The following is a 27,583-nucleotide window of genomic DNA, read 5'->3' as shown; positions in this document are numbered from 1 at the left end:
CCACCGAAAAAAGTTGTTCAGTGTGTTTTTCCAACCAGGAGGACTTTCACACACATTTTGGCTCCCAATGGGCTCTTTAGCAGGTGTTTTTTAAAAAGATGGGCAACAAGGAGGGTGAGAGGCACTGCCTCCAGGGTACCATTTAGTCAAAGTTTACCAAATGAAATGGTTGGAATGTAAATGTTACCTATTGTTGCAAAATACTACACAGCATATTATTACAAAATAATTTAATTAATCTAATGATTGTAACAATAATGAGAGGGGTCTTACCTGAAGGAGGTCCATGGTTTAGGGAGGCTTGTGATTCCGTGAACTTTGGTCTTTGTGGACTCAGGGTTTCATCTCAGACTCACAGGCTGAATCTGAAATCAAACACTGACACTGATGATGTCACTATGGTCTCGATCCAAGGCCATCGTGACATCATCATCAGTTCCATGTTCCATGAAGCTGAAAATGTCTCCCACAGGACATCCTGACATTCTCCCACAGGTCTTGACCTGTGGGAGAATGTCAGGATGTCCTTGTGAGCTCAGAAGAAAGTCTTGGATCTTGAGCTGTCTGTAAACTGAGACACCTTGGCTCCAGGATTTCTTCGGGTCTATCAAAAGGGGCCTTCTTTGTAACGTTCAGAGGAGCGGGCTTGTTTTCTGCATCTGTGAACGGAGGAAGGGTCTGTCATTATCTGCATCGCATTGTAAATCTTGAGCCTGATCATCAAAGAGGCTCCTATTTATAGACTTTAGTGCCACTGCTAAAATTAACTGATGGGTCATTATATACATGTATATATATATACACACACACGTATGTATATTAATCATATAAACAAATATAAATATATATATATATATATATATATATATATATATATATATATATATATATATATATATATATATATATATATGATATATACACACACATATGTATATTTCTTATATATACATAGAAATGTGCATATATATATCTGTGTGTGTTGTAACTGTATATATATAAAATATGTATATAAATATTTATATACATATATATAAAATATGTATATATATATATATATATATATATATATATATATATATATATATATATATATATATATATATATATATATATATACATATTTTATATATATGTATATAAATATCATATCATATATATAGTGTATATATATATGATATATATATTGTGTATGTTATAATTGTATTGTATCTTATATATATATATATATATATATATATATATATATATATATATATATATATATATATATATATATACACTATATATACACTATATATACACTATATATACACTATATATATATATATATATATACACTATATATACACTATATATATATATATATATATATATATATATATATATATACACTATATATACACTATATATACACTATATATACACTATATATATATATAAGATACAATACAATTATAACATACACAATATATATATCATATATATACACTTTATATATGATATATATAAATAATTTATATATATATATTTATATATATATATATATATAGTGTATATATATATATATTTATATATATATATATATATATATATATATATATATATATATATATATATATATATATATATATATATATAGTGTATATATATATATATATTTATATATATATATTATATATAACTATATATAACTATATATATATATATATATATAGTGTATATATATTATTTATATATATTATATATATATAGTGTATATATATTTTGTATGTTATAATTGTATTGTACATTATATATATTTGTTCAAACACACAGCTGTTTCATATCTGATATTTCATGATATTTCACAACCTAATTGTTTATCATCATTTATAGCTTTACTTATTATTTCCTCTTTAAATTGAGTCCATGTTTGGTGAGAACCTCGCCCAAACCAACTTTTTCATTTAATTTGCGAAACAAAATCTGTATTTTGAATATCAGCAGTTAAATTTGCTTGTTTGGGTCAATCCTGAGGTTGGATAAAGAGGGCACATTTTATTATTCACCCGCAGACATCGCTGGTGTTTCGGTGTAAAGTGTGACCCTGTTAACTGGTGACTCTCGGCTGTTAATCACTGATAACTTCAGATGAGAGTCACCAGTTAGCATGGTCGCTATTTACTCCAGAACACCCGTTGCTATAACACTGAAAACTTGATCAATGTTGCCTCTTTTGTATTGTTTCTGTTAGCACTGAAGAGCTGTACATTTCGATGCTGCTTACAGGCTGAATTTAGAGTTAGAAAGCTATGATTTGGTATACCTGAAATGTTCCTCCCACCAAAACCAGGTTTTAAGTCTTCGTGGACTCGGGTGTACATATGAGGATGGGTTATGAAGACGGTAAAACACTGGTCAAAACAAAACTGAGACAAACTGTACCTTTATATTCTTATTTATTGTTTTCGACTCAAATATTGATGGTATGTACAGAACATATGATCTACATTAATGATAAATCTCATTGTCATGGAGAGTCACAGAGTTACTGATGAACAGTGCTGTTGGACGAAAGAGATCTGGTAAAATACTGACAACACAGATTGCATATTGGATCCCTGTACCCTCTGGGCTCGAAGACAGGAATAAAAAATGGTCGTTGTATTGAAAGTTGATCCAGATGTGATCAGATAAATAATATTTTTACTCTTTTCTGCGTGGAATACTTCATGCTGGATGAGCACTGACACCTGCCGTTGCTCACATAAATTTCTGTACACTTTTATTTTCAATACATCACCACATACTCCGAAAAAAAAAAAAAAGATCACCACATACACTCAACCTTGGTTTGACAGAAAACACTTACAGTGAATCAAGGGAAAGACCTGAACTGGTTTTTAAAAACAACAAACTCTAGAGTTTCATGTTACACTCGAGAACATCGAATAGAATACATCACTACAGACTCTGTTTATCCAACTGCTCAGCAAAACAAATACTCCAACACTCAGTGCAAAGAGGGTTTGTTTCCTGCATTTTGTAGATGTGAAAGTGTGAGGATTACATCACCTCCAAAAAACACCCCTCCACACCAAAACACAAATCTCAGCATCAGAGGGGGTGGGATCAAACTATCACATCGTGCATGTTTTTGTTTTTTTTTACTTCACTTTTAAAAGTTAATCAGGAGGACTTCAGGATGATCCAGATTTCCAGCACCAGGTCGGAGGCTTCTTCCAGGAAAAGGGCTGGCTACATGCTCAGTGGAAAACTTATGAACCAACATCTCAACCTTCGAACCCGGAGCTTAACCTCAGCTTCTCACTCCAAACGCTGGATGAAGTTTTCTGGGAACAGCCCCTTCTGCGCTCCAGCTCCAAGTGTTAACCAGTCACTCTCCTTCATCCCTGTGAGCCAGCCAGCATCCTGCAGCAACGAGACACCAGCATCAGTACGTGTTCCTGCTCACAGGAAGTTTGGTGTTTATACATTTCAATAAATGGGCTGCCATTGTTGTTTGTTTGCAGCTGTGGTCCTGTCACCATCTAGTGGCTCTTTCATCAGGAGCCATATTTTCCCATAAAATGCACATCACGTGAGTCAGAGAGAAACATTTCACCTTCTGCTGGAGAAAAGTGGGAACTTTTTTCCAATCCAGTTCATTAACAAAGATTGAAATGAAGAATTTGACTTAAAAAAAAAACAAAAAAAACAAAACATTTTTCTGACAAAGAATCCCAATTTTGATAGTGCCAAACAAAAAAAACCCTGATATATCATACAACAATTTTTCCCACCTCTACCTACCATCATAGTTATTGATCTACATAAGCGACACATGTCTAATTGAATATTCGTGAGATAAACCGGAAGCAGGAGCTGAGCATGCTCAAAGCAATCCAGGTTCACAGCAGTGAAGACGATACTTCAGACCAAAACCGTCAGTGGGTGAGTAACACAGTTCATTTAACATTCAGAGGGTTTGTTTTTGTTAAGTGTGGAGGACTGTGGCTGTGATCTGCTAATGATAGCTAATAAGCTAATAGGCTAACCGGGAGTTTACTGAAGACACTGGTTGTTTAATGTGTAGAATGCAACAAAAGGCAAACAAGAAGCAGCTAACCATACTTCCAACTTGTCGGCAAATGACTGAGATCAGGTGGGGTTTTGTACTGAAATATGTGGCTCCAGCTTTGCTCATGTAAGACATGATACTAGATCTGTGTTTGCGTTTTTGGCTGTTTTGTTGCTTTAACACACTGTTTATCACTTTTTTTAAAAGAAAAGGAAAAAAATGCCAGAGGGGCCAGTAGAGTTGTTAAATATAACAATAAAGCTGCTTAAGTTGGCGACACTGACTGTTTCTCATGAACCTTTTTACGTCATCATCTTAGAATGCACTTCGCTCGCAAAAATGGAAAGGTAGTGAAGTTGAAAGGTTTTAAAGTAATTGGGACATTTCATGTGTCACTACCAGTTACTTTTAACACAAAAGGTTTCCTTGGAATAATCAAGTTTAACTTACTTGATCCTCTGCAGAAGCAGTGGGAACCACTAACACCACATCACCTCTCTTCAGATCAAGCTCATCTGAGTTGGCAGCTTCAAAGTCATGCATTGTCTCCACCTAGAGGAGCAGAGCAGTATCACCACATTAAAGATGAGGAACAGGCCAAACTGAAGCATGTTTGTCAGCAGAAAGTAGAGGGAGGGAAAGTCCTACCTTGTAGAGGAAGTCATCGGGGAGTCCTGACGCCCCTCCTGAGGGACTCATGTGTTTGATGGGCTGGTTTTCAGCTGTCACACCATTATCGCTGATGGCAACAGGAGAGATGATGTCAGCGTCACGGTCATCATCACCTTCGTTACTGGAAGCTGGTTCAATGACCACAGAGGGGATCGGCATCTTTTCCTGCAGACACAGAACGATTTAGTTTGATCAAAAACCTGAGGTCCACAAAGCTAACGTTAGCTAATGTTACAGTATTGAGAAGCTACATGATGTAGCTTCTGAGACTCATTAGCTTATCATAGCTTATGCAGCTAATGTAGCTCTCGAATGTAGCTTCGTTGTCTAATCATTCATGAAATGCTGTTCATTGTAGTGAAGTCTGTTAGCTGTGAATTTGTCACTCTGCTCTGACATCAGTGTAGCTATTATTAGCTAGCTGTAGCTATGGCAGTGTTAGCTAGGTTGGTATAATGAGAGATTTCAAAATACAACCAACAACTGGGACACCACTTCACTAGACACGCACACATATAACCAAAAGCAAAGGGGTAAAACAAGGGTTTTAGGGGTATAATTGATATTGGCCTTTCGTCTTCAACTATGCTAAAGTCTGAAGTTTGTGAGTTCACTGAGTTCAGTGGCAGTTACCGATGGAGCCTCTTCAGCTGGAGATGTTGTTTCCTCAGTGGGAGGCACCTGTTTGAAGACACAAACCAAACAAATAAAAGAAATCAGCACCGGTCTAACTAACAACTCAGAGAAGGGTATAAGGGAAAGTGGTGCACATAGAGAAGAGAAAGCGAAACTTAAGTACGGTCACAGAAATAAGTAGTTGTAGGAAAAATGTCTAAGCCTCCTATTATATATGTAAGTATATTTTTTCTTTTCAATCAATCTTCCGTACCCCTCCACCACTTTTATTTTACGCAACCATAAAATACTTTGTCTTCACAGACTGCACACGGTCACGTGAGTCTGTGGTATCATTTCCGGTTTTTCCTTTACTCTGTGTACAGCACGGTCGTGTCGTTCGCTCTCAATCTATCTGTTGTTTTACCTGTTACGGACTTTCACTCTTTTCAATCTTGCCATCTTATCGATCTATAGTAGTTTACACCAAGCACTCTGCCTTTTTTCCCACAAGGGTGTATACTTTTTCGGTGTTTCTGACGACTGGTTTTCCTGTTAGCCTTTTAGCTCCCCAGCACTAGCGATGTCTCTCCACTCCAGCTCCAGCTCTCACTCTGACTCTCCTTCTGCGGCTCGTTTCTGCCCGATGTGTCAGATGTTTAGTTATTCCTCTTCCTCCTTTACAGATAATGATATTTGTATTAAATGTAGCTTATTTGTAGCTCTGGAGGCGAGGGTTTCTGAACTGGAGACGCGGCCCCGCACCGAAGCTAGGCCACATTTAGCTAATGCTAGCCAGCCCCCTGTAGCCGGTGCGGGCCGTCTTAGCTTAGCCTCCCCCCCGGCAGATCCCGAGCAGCCGGGATGTAGTGGCTGGGTGACCATGAGAGGGAAACATAGCCGCAAGCATAAAAATCGCACGCCGGACAGCCGTAACGTTCACATTTCCAATAAGTATGCCCCTCTTAGCAACACACCTGCTAAGAAACTCAACACTCTGGTGATTGGTGACTCGGTAGTACGGAATGTGAAATTAGCGACGCCAGACACCATAGTTCAGTGCCTCCCGGGAGCCAGAGCAGGCGACATTGAAGGCAACTTAAAACTGCTGGCAAAGGATAAACGTAGATTTCGTAAGATAGTTATACATGTCGGCGTTAATGACTCCCGACGTCGCCAGTCGGAAGTCACAAAGATTAATGTGGAGTCGGTGTGTGCTTTGGCCAAAACTATGTCGGACTCGGTAATTTTCTCTGGCCCCCTGCCAAATAGGGCAAATGATGAGATGTTTAGCCGCATCTCCTCATTCAACCGCTGGCTGTCGAACTGGTGTCCAGATAATGGCGTGGGTTTTATAGACAACTGGCGATCCTTCTGGGGCAAGCCTGGTCTAATTAGCCGAGATGGCGTTCATCCCACTCTGGATGGCGCAGCTCGTTTAACTAGAAATCTGGCTGATTTTATTAGTTTACCCATCTGACAACTCAGAGTGGAGACCAGGCAGCAGAGCAGCAGTCCTACACGCTCCTCTGCGTTTCCCTTAGTGCAGTTTCCCAGCCACTCCTGTTGTAACATAGAGACTGTGTCGTTTCCCCGACCGAGACCCTTTTTCTATAACAATAAAAATAACAATAACAACAATAATTATTATAACAACAACAACTACTACTTTAATAATAATAATAATAATAATAATAATAATAATAAAGGAGTGAATTATGATAATCTTATAAAAATTAAAACTTCCGGTGCGGATGAACCACATGACGTTAAAGTCAAATGTGGTTTGTTAAATATTAGATCTTTATCATCTAAAGCTGTGCTAGTTAATGAACTTATATCAGATTATCACATTGATTTACTTGCTCTGACTGAAACCTGGCTGTGTGAGGGTGAATATGTTAGTTTAAACGAGTCCACTCCTCCCAGTCACCTTAATACTCATAACCCTCGAGACACAGGCCGTGGGGGGGGAGTGGCAGCTATCTTTAACTCTAGCTTTAATATTAGCACTAGACCTAAACTAGGCTTTAGCTCTTTTGAAAGTCTTTTTCTCAGTTTCTTGCATCCAGCTGTAAAAACCGCGCAACCGTTTTTGTTTGTTATCGTCTACCGGCCTCCTGGCGCGTACTCTCAATTTCTCTCCGACTTTTCAGAGTTTCTTTCTAATATCGTTCTTCTGTCGGATAAAATTATCATTGTCGGTGACTTTAATATTCATGTGGACGTCGTTGACAATAGTCTTTGTATTGCCTTCATGTCTTTACTGGACTCTTTTGGTTTCACACAGTCTGTGAACCATCCTACTCATCGCTTTAACCACACCTTGGATCTTGTTCTTGCTTATGGCGTGGAACCTGTCAACTTGGCTGTCTTGCCGCAGAATCCTCTTCTGTCGGATCATTTCTTCATTACTTTTGAATTCTTGCTGTCGGATTTCTCACCTGCGAACAAAATCATCTTGTCCAGGAACTTGTCTGACAGAGCTGTAGACATTTTCAAGGAAGCTATTCCTGCTGCCTTGAATTCTTGCTCTACTTTTGCAGAGAGCTCTTGTGCTCCCTCTCAGCTTGATCAACTTGTTGCGGATACCACGGGTTCTCTTCAAGCCGTCCTCGATTCAATTGCTCCGCTCAGACAGAGGACTCTCAGACGACATCGTTCCGCTCCGTGGTACAACGCTCAAACTCGTGAGCTCAAACAACAATCGAGGAAATTAGAAAGAATATGGCGTTCGACTAAAACAACCGAATCCTGCTCGCGTTGGAAAAATAGTCTAAATGAATATAGAAAGGCTTTGCGACTTGCGCGTGCAACTTACTACTCGACTCTTATAGAAGAGAATAAAAACAATCCTAGATTCCTTTTCAGCACTGTAGCCAGGCTGACAAACAGTCATAGCTCTACTGAGCCATGCATTCCTCTATCGCTTAGCAGTGAGGGCTTTATGAGCTTTTTTAACAATAAGATATTAAAAATTAGAGATAAAATTAGTAGCGTGTTACATGCAACCGTGATAGAACCTTCGATCGATGGCGAATTTGCGGAAACGTCGCTTAGAGCTAATATACTCCTGGACTGCTTCTCGCCTGTGGACCTGTCAGAGCTGGATTCAACTGTCACTTCAGCCAAACCATCAACTTGTCTTCTGGATCCCATCCCAGCTTGGCTGCTGAAGGAAGTCTTTCCCTTGGTCGGATCTTCTTTACTAAGGATGATTAATGCGTCTTTACTGTCGGGCTACGTGCCCCAACTTTTTAAAGTTGCTGTTATTAAGCCTCTTCTTAAAAAGCCTACACTTGATTCAGGCTCTTTTGTCAACTACAGACCGATATCTAACCTCTCTTTCGTTTCTAAGATCTTGGAGAAAGTTGTTGCGAGTCAGCTCTGTGATTTTCTTCATAGCAACAGTCTTTTTGAGGTCTTTCAGTCTGGGTTCAGAGCTCACCACAGCACTGAGACTGCGCTGCTGAAAGTAACCAACGATCTACTTTTGGCTTCGGACAGTGGTCTTCTTTCTGTGCTTGTCTTGCTTGATCTTAGTGCCGCTTTCGACACTATTGATCATTGCATTCTTCTGAGGAGATTAGAGAGTCTTCTTGGTATCTCAGGAACCGCTTTAGCCTGGCTTCGATCGTATCTTTCGGATCGACATCAGTTTGTTCATGTGAACAACGTCTCTTCTTCTCACACCAGGGTGCAATATGGAGTTCCTCAAGGTTCAGTGCTCGGACCGATTCTTTTCATCTTGTATATGCTTCCTCTCGGCACTATATTGAGGAAACACTCCATAAACTTTCACTGCTATGCAGATGACACTCAGCTTTACTTGTCAATGAAGCCTGAAGAAACCAACCGCTTACCTAAACTTGAAGCATGCCTCAAAGACGTAAGGTCCTGGATGAGCAGAAACTTCTTACTGCTGAACTCAGAGAAGACTGAAGTCATTGTTCTTGGACCTAAACATCTCAGAGGAGCTTTCTTGAACAACATCGCCGCCTCTGACGACATCAGCTTGGCTTCCAGCACCACTGTCAGGAACCTGGGAGTTCTTTTGGATCAGGACCTGTCCTTTAACTCTCACATCCAACAGGTCTCAAGGACGGCATTTTTTCATCTTCGCAATATCAAGAGAATTAGACACATCTTGTCTCGGAGCGACGCTGAGAAACTGGTCCATGCTTTCGTTTCTTCTAGGCTGGACTACTGCAACTCTCTTTTATCCGGCTGTCCTAATAAGTCTATTAGGACTCTTCAGCTGGTTCAGAATGCTGCCGCTCGGGTACTGACTTGGACTGGGAGGAGAGAGCACATCTCTCCAGTGTTAGCGTCTCTACACTGGTTACCTATAAAATCTAGGATAGAGTTTAAAATTCTTCTTTTGACTTACAAAGCGCTTAATGGCATCGGGCCATCGTATCTTAAAGACTTAATTGTTCCGTATAATCCGTCTAGGTCTTTGCGTTCTCAACATGCAGGTCTGCTCGTTGTACCTAGGGTCTCTAAAAGTAGTATGGGAGGTCGAGCCTTTAGTTATCAGGCTCCTCTTCTTTGGAATAACTTACCGGTTGAGGTCCGGGGAGCAGACACGGTCTCAACCTTTAAGAGTAGACTTAAAACTTTCCTTTTTGATAAAGCTTACAGTTAGAGCTGGATCAGATCTGAACCAGCTCTTAGTTATGCTGCTATAGGTTTAGACTGCTGGGGGGAACTGACACACAGGGCTCCTGTTTCCCTCTTTTTCTGTCAGTCTAACTTCTAGTCTTACTGTCCTGTTATAGTTACTGACCATACACCTCTCTGGGAGGGTCTGAGTTTGTCTTGTAGGTTCCTGGGGATCGGTGAAGAAGACGGCCTGCTGCTGTGCTCCTGTCGGACACCAGCTGCTACGGCTTTGGATTTGGCCTGCTGGTTTCACCTTAACTGTCGCCACAGCGCCAAACTTCAGACTCCGTCTGTTTCTCTCTCTCTCCCTTTCTGTGTGTGTGTGTGTGTGTGTGTATGTGTGTCTGTGTGTGTGTCTGTGTGCGTGTGTGTGTATCCCTACCCCCCCCCCTCCTTTTTTCTCTCCCCCCCCCCCCCCCTCTCTCCTCTATCTGTCTCTCTCTAACCCCAACACAGTCGAGACAGATGTCTGTCTAACATGAGTCTGGTTCTGTCCGAGGTTTCTGCCTGTTAAAGGGAAGTTTTTCCTTGCCATTGTAACTTGCTAAATGCTGCAAAGTCCTGTACTCATGGTGGATTAAGATAAGATAAGACTCCTTATCTTGTCTTGATGTTGGGTTTCTGCTAATAAAATTTTATTAACATTTACGGGTCTAGACCTGTAAATGTTTTTGTAAAGTGTCTTGAAATAACATTTGTTATGATTTGGCGCTATATAAATAAAGATTGATTGATTGATTGATTGATATTTTCACATGACAGGAGCACACTTACACTTACAACAAAACTGTGGCTAATGAAAATGCTGAGTGGCTAGTAACTCTGGGAAACCATTAGCCACAGTGGCTGGTGAGCCAAGCAGTTAATGTCAAGCCCTGATTGTTATTATAACTTTTATTTTTCTTTGGCTATTTTTAATATTCTATTGTTGGCATTCATTGTGGGAAGCAAAGAAAGAATTTCATTGTACGGGGAGACATGTTTTTTTTTCAAACACCACTCTGAAATGAATTGAATCCAGACTTTGAGTTTCAAAAATGTTGATAAGAAAACTACAAATAAAAAATATAATAAAGAAAACCAAAGACATACCTGAGTGATCCCTGCCTGCTCGGAGCCAGGAGACCCACCTGCAGACTGCAGAGAAAACCAAATCGTTACACTTGATACAATAAGAGTATTTAGTGGTTAATCTGTTGTTAGCAGTGGTCTTGATGAATCCTGAAGTCTGATTGGCTGCAGTTTCTTCCCTAACACTGACAGAGGAGATGAAGCCGAGCTGTGTCATGAAGCTGGTTATTAGCCTGATAAACAAACCCACAGTTACCATGAGAACGCCAACATGAATGGGCGGAGCTAGAAAAACCCAAGCTCTTCAATTTTACAACAGATGAAAAAAACAAAGACAGCATGATGAAGATGATAAATGATGAGGAGGGGATGAAAATGATGATGAGTACAAAGATAATGAAGAGGAGGCTGATGATAATGGGGATGAGAATAACAGAGTTTAAAACTCAGGATCTCAAAGATGAAAATGGCGTCACTTACCATGTCAGGTGTATATGTTGATAATGAGAACATGAGTATGATAACCATGATAGTAACTATGCTGATGGTATTGACAGTGAAGAAGATGAGGAAGACATGCTGGTGATGATAAAGGAGTAAGTTAAATGTGAGTACATGAGGAACCTGATGATAATGGCTCTGACAAAGATTATCATGGTGGTCATGATAATGAGATGAGGGAAGATGACAATAATTAAATAATAAAGTGAATAGATAACTGCACACATGAAAGCTGATAACTATCATTATACAGACATTTCTGCCACTAATGATGAAGGTTGAAGATGACGATGATTATGATAATGATGATAAATATGGTGGAGATGGGGATGGTGATGGTTATGATGATGATGATAACAGCAATAATGATGATGACGATGATAATGACAACGATGATGATGATTATAATGATGACAAAAGTGATGTTGATGACAACGATGATGATGATGATATGAGTAATGATGATGATGATAATGGTGATGATGATGAGGAAGATGATGACAAGGTGATGATGATGATGATAAAAGGGATGGTGATAATGATGATGATAAAGTGATATTAATAAAGTGGATGGTTTTGATATTGGTGATAATGATTAAAATGAAGATGTTAAGATGTTGATGATGATGAAGATGATGATGGAGATGATGATAATGATGATGATAATAATTATGATGATAATGGTTTTGATAATTATGATATAGATGATGATGAAGATGATGATGAAGATGATGATTATGATAAAGTAATATTCATGAAGAATAAATAAAGAATATTAAGATGTTGATGATGATGATGAAGATGAAGATGATGGAGATGATGATGATGATGATGTGAATGGAGATGATAATTATGATGATGACAACGACAATAATGACAACGATGATGATGGTTATGATAATGACAAAAGTGATGTTGATGACAACGATGATGATGATGATATGAGTGATGATGATGATGATGATAATAATGATGGAGATGATGGTGATGATGATAATAGCAATGATAACAATGGTTTTGATAATAAACATGAAGTTGATGATGAAGTTGATGATAATGATAATCATGATGATGATGGAGATGATGGTGATAATGATGGACATGATGATGATAATTATGATGACGATGGTTTTGATAATGATGATAAAGCTGATTATGATGATGATGATATTGATGATGATGATATTGCTGATGATGATATTGCTGATGATGATATTGATGATGATGATAATGATGATGATGATGGAGATGATGATAATAGTTTTTATAAAAAAGATGAAGTTAATGATGATAATTTGGATGATGATGGAGATGATGGTGATGATGATGGAGATGATGGTGATGATGGTGAAGTTAATGATGATAATAATGATGATGATGGTTTTGATAATGATGACAAAGCTGATAATGATGATGATATTGATGATGATGATAATAATAACAGTGCTGATGATGCTGATGATGATGAAGGGGATGTTATATTTGGACCATTGAAGCTGGGATGATGAACTCCTCATGGTCTTAATCAGAAGTATGTATGCAAACCATGAGGTGACCATGAAGATGATGACACTAACGCACAGAGGCTGAAGGAGGGTGTTGTGTTCAACACTCTAACTCACATCAGGCTTCTCATCCTTTGGGCTGACTGGACCCTCCTGTTCCTCACCAGCAGGAGTTTCTTCACCAGCAGGGGGAGCTGGACTTTCCTCATCAGCAGGGGGAGCAGGGCTTTCCTCACCAGCAGGGGGAGCAGGACCTTCCTCACCAGTAGGGGGAGCTGGACTTTCCTCACCGACAGGGGAAGCAAGACTTTCCTCATCAGCAAGGGGAGCAGGACTTTCCTCACCAGCAGGGGGAGCAGGAGTTTCCTCACCCGCAGGGGGAGCAGAACTTTCCTCACCAGCAGGGGGAGCAGGAGTTTCTTCACCAGCAGGGGGCTCAGGGAGCTTGTCTTGTTCTTCAGGAGCTTCAGTGGATTCAGCGCTCACTTCGTTCTTTTAAAAAGATAGATGTATCCAGGGACATGAGTAGCTGACCTTTGTGTCGAAACCAGACAATAACTGACCAAATTCAACTCACACTCTTTTATTCATCTCCATAAATTAAATCATCTTCCACTGACCCTGTGCTGCTGATTGAGATCACAGGTAATTTCTTATTCCCTTTATGAAAGATGTTCTCCTACAATTATTCCAAGTGTACTACATTTTATTTAGCAGACGTGTTTGTCCAAAGCTACATACAACACAAGCGAGGATTTAGTGTGGAGGATAAACTGAAGTAAATGCAACAATTATTGGCTGCAGGTGCTGCCATCTAGTGCCAGAAGAAGTGCCAGGGTGTTTTTTTCAGAACTGCTTCTGTATACACCTGATTGATACGTTAAGACCAGTTGAAAAATTGCAAGAATTTACATATTGCGGCTCCACTGCTGGGAACCAAGAACGCTGCCGCTCGGGTACTGACCAGGACCAGGAAGAGAGAGCACATCTCTCCAGTGTTAGCGTCTCTACACTGGTTACCTATAAAATCTAGGATAGAGTTTAAAATTCTTCTTCTGACTTACAAAGAGCTTAATGGCATCGGGCCATCGTATCTTAAAGACTTGATCGTTCCATATAATCCGCCTAGGTCTTTGCGTTCTCAACATGCAGGTCTGCTCGTTGTACCTAGGGTCTCTAAAAGTAGTCTGGGAGGTCAAGCCTTTAGTTATCAGGCTCCTCTTCTTTGGAATAACTTACCGGTTGAGGTCCGGGGAGCAGACAAAAAACTTTCCTTTTTGATAAAGCTTACAGTTAGCGCTGGATCAGGTATGAACCAGTTCTTCGATCTACTGCTATCGCAAGTCTGGTGCCCATTAAAGGGAAGTTGTTTCTCTCCATTGTAACTTGCTAAATGCTGCAAAGCTCTGTACTCATGGTGGGTTAAGATTAGATCAGACTCCTTACCTAAACCTAATGTTGGATTCCTTGTACAGTTTTTCTCCATTGGTTTGTCCCATTTCTTAAAACAGACGTTACATTCTCAAAATAACATGGATAGACCTCCAAACCACTTGGAAATTGTTCATATACTAAATAAGATTTCTCATTCATTTAATCAAATTGCAAATGTCTCAATAGATCTCTGCAAGTGATGAAGTAAAGGTAGCCTACCCTACAATTAGCGCAATTAGCCTACAGTCAGCACAATTCCCATGTGAATAGATCTTGTTGATCTGCACTAATTCTTGTCTGAGACTTACTGGTTTTATGTTTGGTTCTGGTTCCTGATGTCTGAGAGGTACTGGTTCAGGAGTTCAGAGATGCTCAGAGTTTGTAACGAACTTCAAAGTCTATCTAATGAAAACTCTCCCATGAGCAGGGCTCCTCCAGAAACAGGTGGAGATATGTGTTCGCTGAAAACTCACCATCTTATCAAAATCAGCAAAAAACGAAGGGCCAGAGGAATCCTTCAGGGGACAAAACAGAAGGAAAACTATCGTCAGAAAGATGCTGGTGAACACAACGATGACAGTCAACCTGCGAGCTGCCAAACCACGGCTTCAGCAACCTGCACACCCACCTGTGAGAATCCGTTGAAAGCATCTGTCACCTGCATCAGATGGCACAGAAAGACAGCAGAGTTAAGAGCTTTCACCGACAGCCAGGGAGCATGTTTGTTAAAATGAGACATGAAAAATGAACAGGAAGACAAAGCAAGCCAGGGGAGAGGTGGGAGGAGCTCAGGCTGGGATCCAGGTTTCACTATGTTGTTTTTTAATCTGTTGGGGTGTGAAGGATAGGGATGAGGTTTCCATTGATTTCCATTCTAATCTATGCTAAGCTAGCACATTGACAAGGGTAAGAAGTCATGTACCTCTTCCTTCTCTGTTTCTAGCTCTTGGTACAACTTTCCCAATCTCCGGTTTGCTGCCTCATCCTCAGACATGTCTGAGTTCTCTGTGTCTCTGTAAATTCTGGGAACATTTGCTTTTTCCCTTCTCCGTTCAGCTCCTTCAGACACGGACACCGAGTCCTCTCCAGAGACTGACGAAGAGAGGCCCCCGCTGTTAACAACTTCCTGCTGGGACCCTGTGGCTGCACCCTCAGTCCCTGCAGGGGCTGCTGGGAAACCATGGGCGAAAGGGTCAAGGTCCCACCCACCTTGCCTATCCTGAGGATCTGACTCAAAACCTCCTCCTCCTCCTCCTCCTCCTCCTCCTCCCTGTGTTTCAGCGAAGGGATCTGACTCAAAACCTCCTCCTCCTCCTCCTCCTCCTCCTCCTCCCTGTGTTTCAGCGAAGGGATCTGACTCAAAACCTCCTCCTCCTCCTCCTCCCTGTGTTTCAGCAAAGGGATCTGACTCAAAACCTCCTCCTCCTCCTCCTCCCTGTGTTTCAGCAAAGGGATCTGACTCAAAACCTCCTCCTCCTCCTCCTCCCTGTGTTTCAGAAAAGGGATCTGACTCAAAACCTCCTCCTCCTCCTCCTCCTCCTCCCTGTGTTTCAGCAAAGGGATCTGACTCAAAACCTCCTCCTTCTCCTCCTCCTCCTCCCTGTGTTTCAGCAAAGGGATCTGACTCAAAACCTCCTCCTCCTCCTCCTCCCTGTGTTTCAGCAAAGGGATCTGACTCAAAACCTCCTCCTCCTCCTTCACCTCCCTGTGTTTCAGCAAAGGGATCTGACTCAAAACCTCCTCCTCCTCCTCCTCCTCCCTGTGTTTCAGCAAAGGGATCTGACTCAAAACCTCCTCCTTCTCCTCCATCACCTCCTCCTCCCTGTGTTTCAGCAAAGGGATCTGACTCAAAACCTCCTCCTCCTCCTTCTCCCTGTGTTTCAGCAAAGGGATCTGACTCAAAACCTCCTTCTCCTCCTCCTCCTCCTCCCTGTGTTTCAGCAAAGGGATCTGACTCAAAACCTCCTCCTCCTCCTCCTCCCTGTGTTTCAGCAAAGGGATCTGACTCAAAACCTCCTCCTCCTCCTCCTCCTCCTCCCTGTATTTCAGCAAAGGGATCTGACTCAAAACCTCCTCCTTCTCCTCCTCCCTGTGTTTCAGCAAAGGGATCTGACTCAAAACCTCCTCCTCCTTCTCCTCCTCCTCCCTGTGTTTCAGCAAAGGGATCTGACTCAAAACCTCCTCCTCCTCCTACTCCCTGTGTTTCAGCAAAGGGATCTGACTCAAAACCTTCTCCTCCTCCTCCTCCATCCTGTGTTTCAGCAAAGGGATCTGACTCAAAACCTCCTCCTCCTCCTCCCTGTGTTTCAGCAAAGGGATCTGACTCAAAACCTCCTCCTCCTCCTCCTCCCTGTGTTTCAGCAAAGGGATCTGACTCAAAACCTCCTCCTCCTCCTTCTCCTCCCTGTGTTTCAGCAAAGGGATCTGACTCAAAACCTCCTCCTCCTCCTCCTTCTCCTCCTCCTCCCTGTGTTTCAGCAAAGGGATCTGACTCAAAACCTCCTCCTCCTCCTCCTCCCTGTGTTTCAGCAAAGGGATCTGACTCAAAACCTCCTCCTCCTCCTCCTCCTCCTCCTCCTCCTCCCTGTGTTTCAGCAAAGGGATCTGACTCAAAACCTCCTCCTCCTCCTCCTCCTCCCTGTGTTTCCGCAAAGGGATCTGACTCAAAACCTCCTCCTCCTCCTCCTCCTCCCTGTGTTTCAGCAAAGGGATCTGACTCAAAACCTCCTCCTCCTCCTCCTCCTCCTCCTCCTCCTCCCTGTGTTTCAGCAAAGGGATCTGACTCAAAACCTCCTCCACCTCCTTCTCCTCCACCCTCACCTCCCTGTGTATCATCTGGGGGAGCGGCCCCTGATGCCTCAGCACCACCTGTGTACCCCTCTGAGTCTGGAGGGGACAGTTCGTCATCAGCGCTGGCCCAGCCCCCGCCCTGACCATCTTCCCCCCACTCCTCAGCTGTTTCATATTCGGACCCTGACCCGTCTGGGGACCTGGACCACTTGTCTCTTCTGTCCTCTGTGCTGTCCTCGATCTCCTGACCAAACTCGTTGGTGAAGACGAGTCCCGGGGTGGACTTCCTCCGCTCGTCCTGTTCTCTGCTGGCCCCCCCTGAGTCTACATCATCTTCATCACCCCTGACCCCCTCACTACCCTGAGGAGCTACACTGCCAACCGGCTGCCCTCCTTCTGCCTGGTTCCAGCCCTGATCCCCACCCGGACCCCCTTCCTGAGCCCCCTCTGACCCTGAGCCAGGAGCACCAGGGTCACCAGGGGGACTGGCTCCTGAGGAAGGATCTCCAGTGGCGGGAAATGAACCAAAGTCAGCTGACCAGCTGGGAATGAAGCTGTCACCTGCAGTCTGCTTAGAGAAGGCAGGGGGGGTTAGAGTGATGGACACACACACACACACACACACACACACACACACACACACACACACACACACACACACACACACACACAGACTCAAACAAATACACGCACAAATATAAACACACACACACAGAGTGTAATAAAGACACTGTTGAACAGGATGAAGTGTGAATCCACATTTTAGCTGCACACACTCGATGATGTCACACATTTTAAATTCTGTAAAACTAAAACAGTGTGTGTTTGTGTGTGTGTGTGTACTTACAGGCTGAGCTGTTTGTGCGTTTGCCTGCAATAGAAAGATCAAACATCAAAAAATGAACAAGTGAGCAAAAGAGAAAAGTGAATGAATAAAAAATAAGTGAGTGAATAAATGAATGAATAAATGAACAAATGAATGACTGAAACATAATGTGAATGAATAAAAATGACTGAATTATAAAAAAAATGAGTGAACGGATGAATGAGTGAATAAATCAATGAGTGAATGAATTAATGAAAATGTGAATAAAACAAGTGACAGATAAATGAATGAATGAATGAATATATGAATGAATAAAACAAAATGTGAATGAATGAATTAATGGATTAATGAATGAATGATTGAACGAATGAAACAAAATGTGAATGAATAAAAATAACTGAATAATTAAAAAATGAGTGAATGAATGAATGACATTGTGAATAAAACAAGTACCAGGTGAATGAATGAATGAATGAATGAATGAATGAATGAATTCATAAATGAAGAAGTGAACAAGAGATAAAGTGAACAATACGGTGAGTTAAATGGGAAAATTTGAATAAATAAATGAGTGAATAAATGAACAAGTGATTTAGTACATGGATGATCGCATGAAAGAGCAAAATATTAATGAATGAGTACAAGTTGAATGGCTAGTCATATGAGTGAGTTAATTAGAGAATGTGTATATGAGTTAGTAAGTGAATTGAATGAATGAATAAATGAATGAATGAATGAATTAAATATTTAAGGAGTCTATGAAATCATGAGTGAATGTGAATGGATTAAGTAATGAATGAAAGAAGGAATGGATGAAAGACAGGTTTACAAGTGAATAAGAGAGTGGATAATTAAGTGAATGAATAAATGTGTGAATGAATGAGTGAACAATTGAATGAATAAATGACTGAGTGATCTAGTAAATGAATGAATGAATGAGTGATCTAGTGAATAAATGAATGGATGAGTGAACATGTGAATGGATTAATGAATAAATGATCTAATGAATGAATGAATGAATGAATAAATGAGTGATCTATTGAATGAATGAATGAATGAATGAGTGATCTAGTGAAGGAATGAATGAATTAATTAATTAATAAATGAATGAATGAGTGAACATGTGAATAAATGAATGAAGGAGTCATCTAATGATTGAATGAATGAATGAATGAGTTATCTAATGAATGAATAAATACATGAGTGATCTAGTGAATGAAAGAATGAATGAATGAATGAGTGATCTAATGAATGAATAAATGAATGAATTAGTGATCTAATGAATGAATGAATGATCTAGTGAATGAATGAATGAATGAGTGATCTAGTGAATGAATGAATGAATGAATGAGTAATCTAATGAATGAATACATGAATGAATTAGTGATCTAATGAATGAATGAATGAATGAGTGATCTAGTGAATGAATGAATGAATGAGTGATCTAGTGAATGAATGAATGAATGAATGAGTAATCTAATGAATGAATAAATGAATGAATTAGTGATCTAATGAATGAATGAATGAATGAGTGGATAGTTGGAGGACTTTGTTAGGCTAAAAGTGAAGTCAGGTGTTACTCACAGACCACATATCCCAGGGTACAGCCGTCTGAAAGGGTCACAGTGTGGTTAATTCAAACACAGTTTTCACAAACAGCCACCGTGACTGTATCAGTTTATCCATGAGGAACATGAGGAACATGAGGAACATGAGGAACATGCTCAGGGGTAGATTTATTACCTGAGGTATTGGTGAAACGCTTTCGTCAGGCTGAAAAGCATCAAAGTCCAGGTCCAGCAGAGACTCTCCTGGTCGCTCGTTGGGCTGTAAAAACCAAACGTGATCGTGAACCCTCTACAAACGGCACACACCTGTTTCTGAGTCAGCCCATGGTCTGACAGGACTTTACTCACCTGTGACGGGGAAGGAGCAGGTAGAAACTCTCCACCAAACAGGTCGATGATCTGCTCCTCGGCCACCTCCTTGGTAGGTGTGACCTTTGGTGGGGGGGGCACAGGTGGGCCCTTTTTAAGCTGCACAGAAAAACACACAGGTTGTTCATAAATCACCTGAGAGAGGATCCCTCTGAGCAGCCAGACCACGCTCTGCTCTCTGATCTTTGTTCAGGAACCACACAAACAAAGATACTTTTGTTTAAATCCATACACACAACATCTGCCAAACAGCAGTTTTACACATATATATAAGATTTCTTATATATATAAAAAGGCTTTAAAGGTGCTGTATCAGCAGGAGTTAACAGAGCGGTTCAGTTGTGGAGGGGAAGATATCACAAACAGCCGACAAAGGTAGTTTGGAAAGTTAGACAAGCTAGAGGTTGAAAAGTCATGATGTGCTTCAGGAAAATTAAACTCAGGTTGGGGTGAAAATCTTCAGGAATTACTTTTCTTAAGGGAAATGTTACCTTTCCAAATAATCTAAAATTGGCTTCAAATATGGAATTACATTTGTTTTTACTTCTTGACATGAACTCTAACAGGCTCAACATGCCCCATCAGACTACTTCTTTCAAATTGAAATTCAATGACGGGAGTTGTAAAACGAAAACACTTTTTCTTTAAAGTTCTGTTATAAGAGATTTAAAGTGTGTCATTAATTTACCTTACATCACAACTTTGCTATGGACGACCACAGGGTTATTCTCAATTTGAACAAAAGTATTGTTCAACAGTCCAACAACAACAACAACAACACACATACACATGTTAATATATATATAAATATATGTAAATAAATATATATATATTTATTTATGGACACACACACACACACACACACACACACACTCAGCACTGTCACGAGACACATGAATCGACGTGTGTTATGCGTTCACTCACCAAGTGACAAATTAATGTGTGCAGCAAAGGAAACATTTAAACAGAGTTACTTTGACACTGCAGCAGTTTATGGTTTATCAACAACTATTTCCTGTCAATCACTGACACCTGTCATTTACCTGCATCATCAGCTACCTGTACTCTAATCATCCACCTTTAAGGCAGACCTGGATCCACCTTCAGCAGATCTACTCTTAAGCTGGACTCGATCTAGTCAGAAACTAACTCCTGGTGGGGGATCTGGGCCAGCTTCATCCTACCTGTGTTGGGGATTTGGGTCGGGGTGGGCCAGGTGAGACAGGGCGGAGCATGTGATTGGAGCTGGTGTCTGGACTCTCAGGTGGACTCTCATCCTCTGGAGGTGACGGGGTTCTGGCGAGTCGTAGCGGTCCTGAATCACTGGGGATAAACATAACGAATCTCACTAACATGAGATGCACACCCTGATGTACACAAACATACGTTTCACCAGTAATTCAGTAAAATCATAAATCACACGCAGTTACCGCGCAGTGGACATGCTACTGACCTCGGGGCTCCTTGGATGGTGAACATTTTGTCAGAATGCTGTTCGGCCAGCTGAGTCATCACCTCGTACAGCTGCCTGCACACCTGCACGTCACAACAACACTTTGATTTTTCACTTTAAACAGAAAACATTCAGCTCACTCTGCAAACTGAAGTCCTCCTTACTCTGTCCTAGTAACACATGACGTCACAGAGTCTCCTAACCTGATTGGTCAGCCGACTAACGTCTGATTATTTGTTGTTGTTAAAAAAATGTCTTTGTGTTTGAATTTTAAAAAGTGACTTATAGTCTTAAAAAAACTCACCAGAGAGATCTCACGGTGAAACTTGGCCTCCAGACTCGTCACACTCTTAAACGTGCTGATGTAGAAATCAACCCGGCTGCAGGAAAAGACACAAGTTACCTGAAGGCCGCAGCGTCCAACACAGTTTAAAGCATCAGTGTGAGTGTGTGTGTGTGTGAGTGTGTGTGTGTGTGTGAATCACCTGTCCCAAAGAGTTGGTAGCTCATCTTGGAGACCAACGTTCAGCTCATCAAACACTTTCTGAGCCTTCCTGAGCTCATCGTCCGCCTACAGGAAAACAGAAACAGGTAATCATCTTTACCTGTAAAAATCACCTGGACATAAAACCTTCACTTCCTGTTGGTTTGTCCTACAACTCATGGACATAAAACCTTCACTTCCTGTTGGTACGACCTGCAACACCTAGACATAAAACCTTCACTTCCTGTTGGTACAACCTACATTACCTGGACATAAAACCTTCACTTCCTGTTGGTTTGTCCTACAACTCATGGACATAAAACCTTCACTTCCTGTTGGTACAACCTACATTACCTAGACATAAAACCTTCACTTCCTGTTGGTACGACCTACAACTCATGGACATAAAACCTTCACTTCCTGTTGGTACAACCTACATTACCTAGACATAAAACCTTCACTTCCTGTTGGTACAACCTACATTACCTAGACATAAAACCTTCACTTCCTGTTGGTACGACCTGCAACACCTGGACATAAAACCTTCACTTCCTGTTGGTACAACCTACATTACCTAGACATAAAACCTTCACTTCCTGTTGGTACAACCTACATCACCTGGACATAAAACCTACACTTCCTGTTGGTACGTCCTCCAACATATGGACATAAAACCTACACTTCCTGTTGGTACGACCTACCTGAACCGGAAACCTTTCAAGGAACGTGTCTCACCTTCATCATCTTGCGGTCGCTCTTCATCCCTGACAGCTGCAGCGTTTCCACGTGATGGCGAGCGCTGTCATAGTCGATGAGTTTACGACTTCTTTTGGCCACACGAGTCTGAAACAAGAAATCTTCCCCGTTTAGTTCAGGATTCTAGTAGGCACCGTTAAAATCGAGTGTCGATCGACTGTGCGTTACTTTGAGGTCTGGAAACTGTTGCAGGTATGCGTCCAGGTTCAGGAGAGTTGAGTCCACCAATTTGTTATGGAAGTCTTCCCACAATGCATCACAGTCCTGAGGGAAACACAAAACGATTCACATCGTCATAGTACCCCACATGTGTTCAGGTCAGGTTTTCATCGAACAGTTGATCGTCAGACCATCATGATAAACGTTTTTATCCAACACTTGGTTGACGAAGCTGCTGGTGATAAACCTGAATCTGTAAAGACCGTTACAGGTCACAGCTGCTGCGAGGCTCTGAGACTTCTGGGAAATAGAAGATCCCAGAGTCATAGACAAGGACCATGGGTTCAAATGCTGTCCATTTCGTGGTCTGTTCTGGCGTGGGAGGGGGATCGCCCGGCGTGAGTGGGGGATGTCTTGCCATTAACAGTCAGAATAGGACGACCACAGAGGGGTTTGGTGCACGCTACCAAAGCTTTGATGTGGATCATCAATCAGTTCAGCGGCTCTTACCTTTCCGATGACCAAGACGTCATCTTTCCCGTGCCAGTCCGGTTCGTAGACTTCATGCAGAGACTGCGTCAGATTGATGGACGCCTGCTGCATCCCTGCAGATATAAACACAATCAGGTGGAAGTTCCCTTCAACTTCCTGTGTTTTCTCTCAAAGACCTCACCAACCAACGACATCTCAAACACAAAATCAAAACTTCAAAAGCTTCAATAAAAACAAAAATGGGACAAATGATTTAAAGGTCACACACAGCCTTACCTTTAATGGCAGCCATGTAGCCCTTCATCTCCCTCTGCAGCCGTGAGCCTTCAGACTAGAAACACAGACCACACAAATTCACAATCTGCTCAGACTAATACCACAACCCCAGGTCACCAGAAAACCACCTTAGGAGAACAGTAAGGAGACTTTAACCAGGACCATGCTTTGGTGATCGAGTGGGACATGTTTGACCTGGACTGTACCAGCGCTGTGCTCGTCTCACCTCCTGCCTTTTGAAGTTGATGACGACTTGTTCAAACTGCTCATCTTTGGTCTCGTCTGCTTTCCCCAGTTTCTGCAAAACCTGAGAAATCATAAGATGATAAAGAGATTAAAACAAATCAGGTCAGCAGGTGTGACACGTTGATTTCTGAAAAAGATGAAGTGAAGAGCACGACCTCCACGAGAAGCTACGACCGCTAGCCATAAAAACGACTGAGAGGAACATCATGTTTCAGCACATTTGATCGACTTAATACCAGTACAGTTTTAGTCTTAGTCTTGTCTTAGGAGGGATGGGTTCAGAATTAGGTACTTTTATAGGTATCGACCAAAATCTGTCAAAAGTACCAGGTACCGATTCACAAAAAATCAAAAGGTACCATATTTTGGTACCTAAATGCGTCTTTGTGAGTATGAGGGAGTGGAAGAGTAGGCAATTTTCCATGCTGGACTTAAACACAGCATTACAAGGCTATGTATTAAAGAATAAATATGTCTAATTGAAAAATCAAAAAAAAATATTATTAAACAAACATATTTTTTACCAAATAAGCACAAAAAAGTACCACAAATTGATACCCTTGAGTACTGGTACCGATTGCCAGGTACCGGGCATTGGTACCGTATCGTTTCATATGTGAAAGGTACCCATCCCTAAGTTTTAGTCTACTTAAGACCACATGAGTTTTAGTCTTAGTGTACTTTTAGTTGCCAGCAGTTCTGCTCAGTTTGTCTTGGTACGGCACACTTTTCCCCCAAACCACTGTACCGCACCATACCGTCCCACTTTTTGGTTCCCTTCTGTTGGGGTGCCAGACTAAACTGATCTGACCCCAGTAGGTGGAGCTAGAAACACTGCAGTCCTCTGATTGGTGTAAAGGATGGTCACTTCCTGTGTGACAGCGCCTGCTGTATTTCTCCTGGCGGCTCACAGACTTCTCTGAAACAAAGCTCGATTGTTCTTTGTAACAAAGAGACACATGGAAAACACGAATCTCTGGATGTCTTCTGGATCTTTGTTTACTGTGTCCCATTTTTCTTCTTTATTGGATTTATTAGCGGGGTAAACTGTGTCGCGCTGCTATGGGGTCACGCTTTTACATAACAGACGCAGTTATCAGCATCCAGCTTTCACGCCGCCCACCAGGATCCGACCCGTACCAAACTGTACTGATCTAGACCATGTCAACTCTCACTGGATCTGTTCAGTTCCAGTTCGTCTGCGCGGCTGCTACACGTCGCAGGTAATGTGCAACTGTCCTATTGTTGCCGAATGCGGAGCCGCGATGAAGGTAAGATCGAGCAGGGCAGGAAGTCATGACCAGAAACTTCCTAAAAACATCCAATGACTTTCAAAATAAAACAAACCGTGTCAGAATCAGTTCGTGATTATCTTGACTACGATGTTAAACAGACATAATGAGCAGAGCCAGACCAGGAGTCAACAGGTTTGAGGTTTTACAGCCCAACATGAAAGAAGAGAGACGGATCAACTGAACTCCTCGGTCTGAGACTCCAGCTGTCTGTCAGTCACGCTGCTTGTTGAGCTGACAAACGCAGTCGAGACGCAACAGAACGGGGTTAGACTGCAGACGTATCTGGTGTTTGTGAGGCGTAACTGTCCATTGATGAACTACCAGCTAGGCTTCAGCACCACGGACAGGTACAGGTTCAAGACCTGGGGTGCGTTCGAAAACTCCTTCCCAACTCCTTTCCTTTCGACTTTATCTTAACCCCGATGGAAAACGTCACAGGGTCAAGGAAAGGAGGGAGTAAGAGGGCTTCTTGTGAGGTTGTAAGCCATGACGAACTACAATGTTCAGAAAAAGAGAACTACAACAACCGCCCTTGAGATCTGCTTTACCTCACTGCCATGTTTCTGACCTGTTAACATCAACAATAGGTGTTTTTTCGATGACCATGCATTGTCTTTTCTGCTCACAGCTGTAAGGTTAGGGTAGATAATGTCAAATGTTTACATATTAAAACCTTAAGCCTGCTAATACATGTTCATCTTTTTTATTTACACATTATCATTGAGAAAGATTGTAAAATACCAAATATGTCTTTCTTTTATTGATTGTTTCATAATAAACTTTACTGGAGACCCCATTGTTCTGTCTTATTATTGGAATGATTTACTTCATTTATTAAGACGGATGAAAATATGGTAATTAGTACATAATATTAATATAGGAAACAAGCACAACTGTTTGATATTCATCAACATTATGGGTAATTATGGAGAAAAGTAAATGCTTTATAAATAATAACATGCAATTATTTATCTGTCCACCAATAATTTAAATGTTAAAGATATGAACAGTTTATCTTTGAAGCATATATTTTTCTTTATGCCTGCCCAAATGTTCACTCTGTATTGTCTACATATCTTCATCGTCCCTCAAAACTAAAACATAAACAAAGTATAAAAATACAAGTGACGTATTTATATACGTCAGCTGCTGCAATGCATTATGGGGCGTCCTTTCTCCTTTCCTTTTGTAAAGGATGGTCCAGTGTTTCCTAAGCTAAAGGAGCTAATAAAGGAAGCAACGACCTTCCTTTCCTTAACGTTTGGAGAATTCGAACAGCCTTTATCATGGCCGACGCTGAAACACTTCCTGGTCATTCCTTCAGGAAGGAAGGTTCCTTACCAAAGGAGTTTTTGAACGCACCCCTGCACAGTCCAGTTAGGGCGAGTAAGAGTTCAGCACCATGGACAGTTCTCTGTCAGACCCAGGTTTTTGGTTCTGATCCATGTCAACAACTGATACAACACTATCTGCATTTCATGAACTCATACCTCTGTGGTTCCTGTACTGAAAGGCTGGGTGTGAGTTTTTGTGCTGTAGATTAAAAATAATCATAATAATAAAAGGATAAACCGTAGGAAAACATGTTTATATTACTAAAAATGTATTAATTATCTTAAAAACAGTTTATATATTAATTTATTATCCTCTGTTTCATATATTTTCAATGTATTTATACTTTTGTCTTTTAAAGATGACGTAGAGGGCTGCAGACGGTGCGTGGCAGACCTCTATTAATAACGTGCAGGTAGTGGTGACGTCACTACGCCTCAGCTAGAAGGCTTCACCTCCTCCCCTTCTGCCGACCTTGGCGCAGGGGGGTCCGGTCCCTACCGAGACACCGCTCGATCGTGACGGGCCTTTTCACATTACATGTGACGTCATCATGGCATTTACAGCGGAGGCTCACCGTGGGTCGGGACGTAACGGTTCCACTGTTTGTGTGTATGCTGCGTTTAACGGACACATTCTGACGTCACTCTGCCATCTGATTAATATTCTGTCATTAAAAATAATCATCATTAGACCGGAAGTGGCCAAAAGGCTTCAGATCACCAGCAAAGCTGCACAGGCCTGCAGCAACAACCAGCTCCATCCATCCTCCGTCACCTCCTCCATCCTCCACCACATCACTCCACATCCTCTCACCGTCACCTGCGTCATCAGCCGCAGCTCTTACCTTCTCCTGCGCGCGGTTCAGCCGTTTCTGCACGTTTTTAGCGAAGATTCCCGTTTTTATTTCCGCCATGATCACCGAGAGACACGGATTATCGGCGAGAGGGAGATGGTGCTAACGGGAGGGGGAGGTGTGTGTGTGTGTGTATGTGTGTGCGTGTGTGTGAG

The 27,583-nt window shown here is 41.5% G+C and overlaps 2 protein-coding genes across 3 annotated transcripts; one reads left to right on the top strand and one right to left on the bottom strand.

Annotated features, from left to right (window-relative positions):
• Positions 1-2,428: 2,428 nt before the first annotated feature.
• On the bottom strand, positions 2,429-27,583 carry amph (amphiphysin). Of its 2 annotated transcripts, none has more exons than XM_074688489.1 (22): positions 27,420-27,583; positions 23,926-24,006; positions 23,700-23,754; positions 23,442-23,536; positions 22,941-23,036; positions 22,752-22,859; positions 22,018-22,103; positions 21,837-21,912; positions 21,533-21,615; positions 21,264-21,402; positions 20,059-20,178; positions 19,886-19,969; positions 19,727-19,753; positions 18,164-18,187; positions 15,155-15,184; positions 15,000-15,041; positions 13,210-13,584; positions 11,108-11,152; positions 5,369-5,416; positions 4,712-4,900; positions 4,514-4,615; positions 2,429-3,414 (listed from the first exon to the last, which is right to left on the bottom strand). In XM_074688489.1, the coding sequence occupies exons 1-22, from the start codon at positions 27,486-27,488 to the stop codon at positions 3,310-3,312; spliced, it is 2,079 nt and encodes a 692-aa protein (XP_074544590.1). In that variant the 5' UTR covers positions 27,489-27,583; the 3' UTR covers positions 2,429-3,309. The 2 variants fall into 2 exon arrangements, with proteins under 2 accessions (XP_074544590.1, XP_074544591.1); XM_074688490.1 differs by having other exon boundaries at positions 20,059-20,169.
• LOC141804173 (uncharacterized) lies at positions 5,695-9,204 on the top strand. The gene has a single exon (XM_074688491.1). It carries the CDS (start codon positions 5,934-5,936, stop codon positions 6,828-6,830), a length of 897 nt encoding a protein of 298 aa, XP_074544592.1. The 5' UTR covers positions 5,695-5,933; the 3' UTR covers positions 6,831-9,204.

The sequence above is a fragment of the Halichoeres trimaculatus genome, unplaced genomic scaffold (genome assembly GCF_033239565.1).
Source record: "Halichoeres trimaculatus isolate MK-OKI-2021-1 unplaced genomic scaffold, fHalTri1.1 fHalTri1_scaffold_15, whole genome shotgun sequence".
Classification (NCBI taxonomy): domain Eukaryota; kingdom Metazoa; phylum Chordata; class Actinopteri; order Labriformes; family Labridae; genus Halichoeres; species Halichoeres trimaculatus.
The sequence above is the reverse complement of the archived record's forward strand: the minus strand, read 5'-3'. Positions and strand labels throughout refer to the sequence as shown.

Bases quoted from the DNA above. Each gene is read 5' to 3' on its own strand.
- LOC141804173 (XM_074688491.1), top strand. From the start codon at position 5,934: ATGTCTCTCCACTCCAGCTCCAGCTCTCACTCTGACTCTCCTTCTGCG.
- amph (XM_074688489.1), bottom strand. From the start codon at position 27,488: ATGGCGGAAATAAAAACGGGAATCTTCGCTAAAAACGTGCAGAAACGG. The intron at 21,913-22,017 runs GTGATTCACACA...CTTTTCCTGCAG, and splicing joins CTACCAACTCTTTGGGACAG to CCGGGTTGATTTCTACATCA. The intron at 21,616-21,836 runs GTGAGTTTTTTT...TGTGACGTGCAG, and splicing joins TTCACCGTGAGATCTCTCTG to GTGTGCAGGCAGCTGTACGA.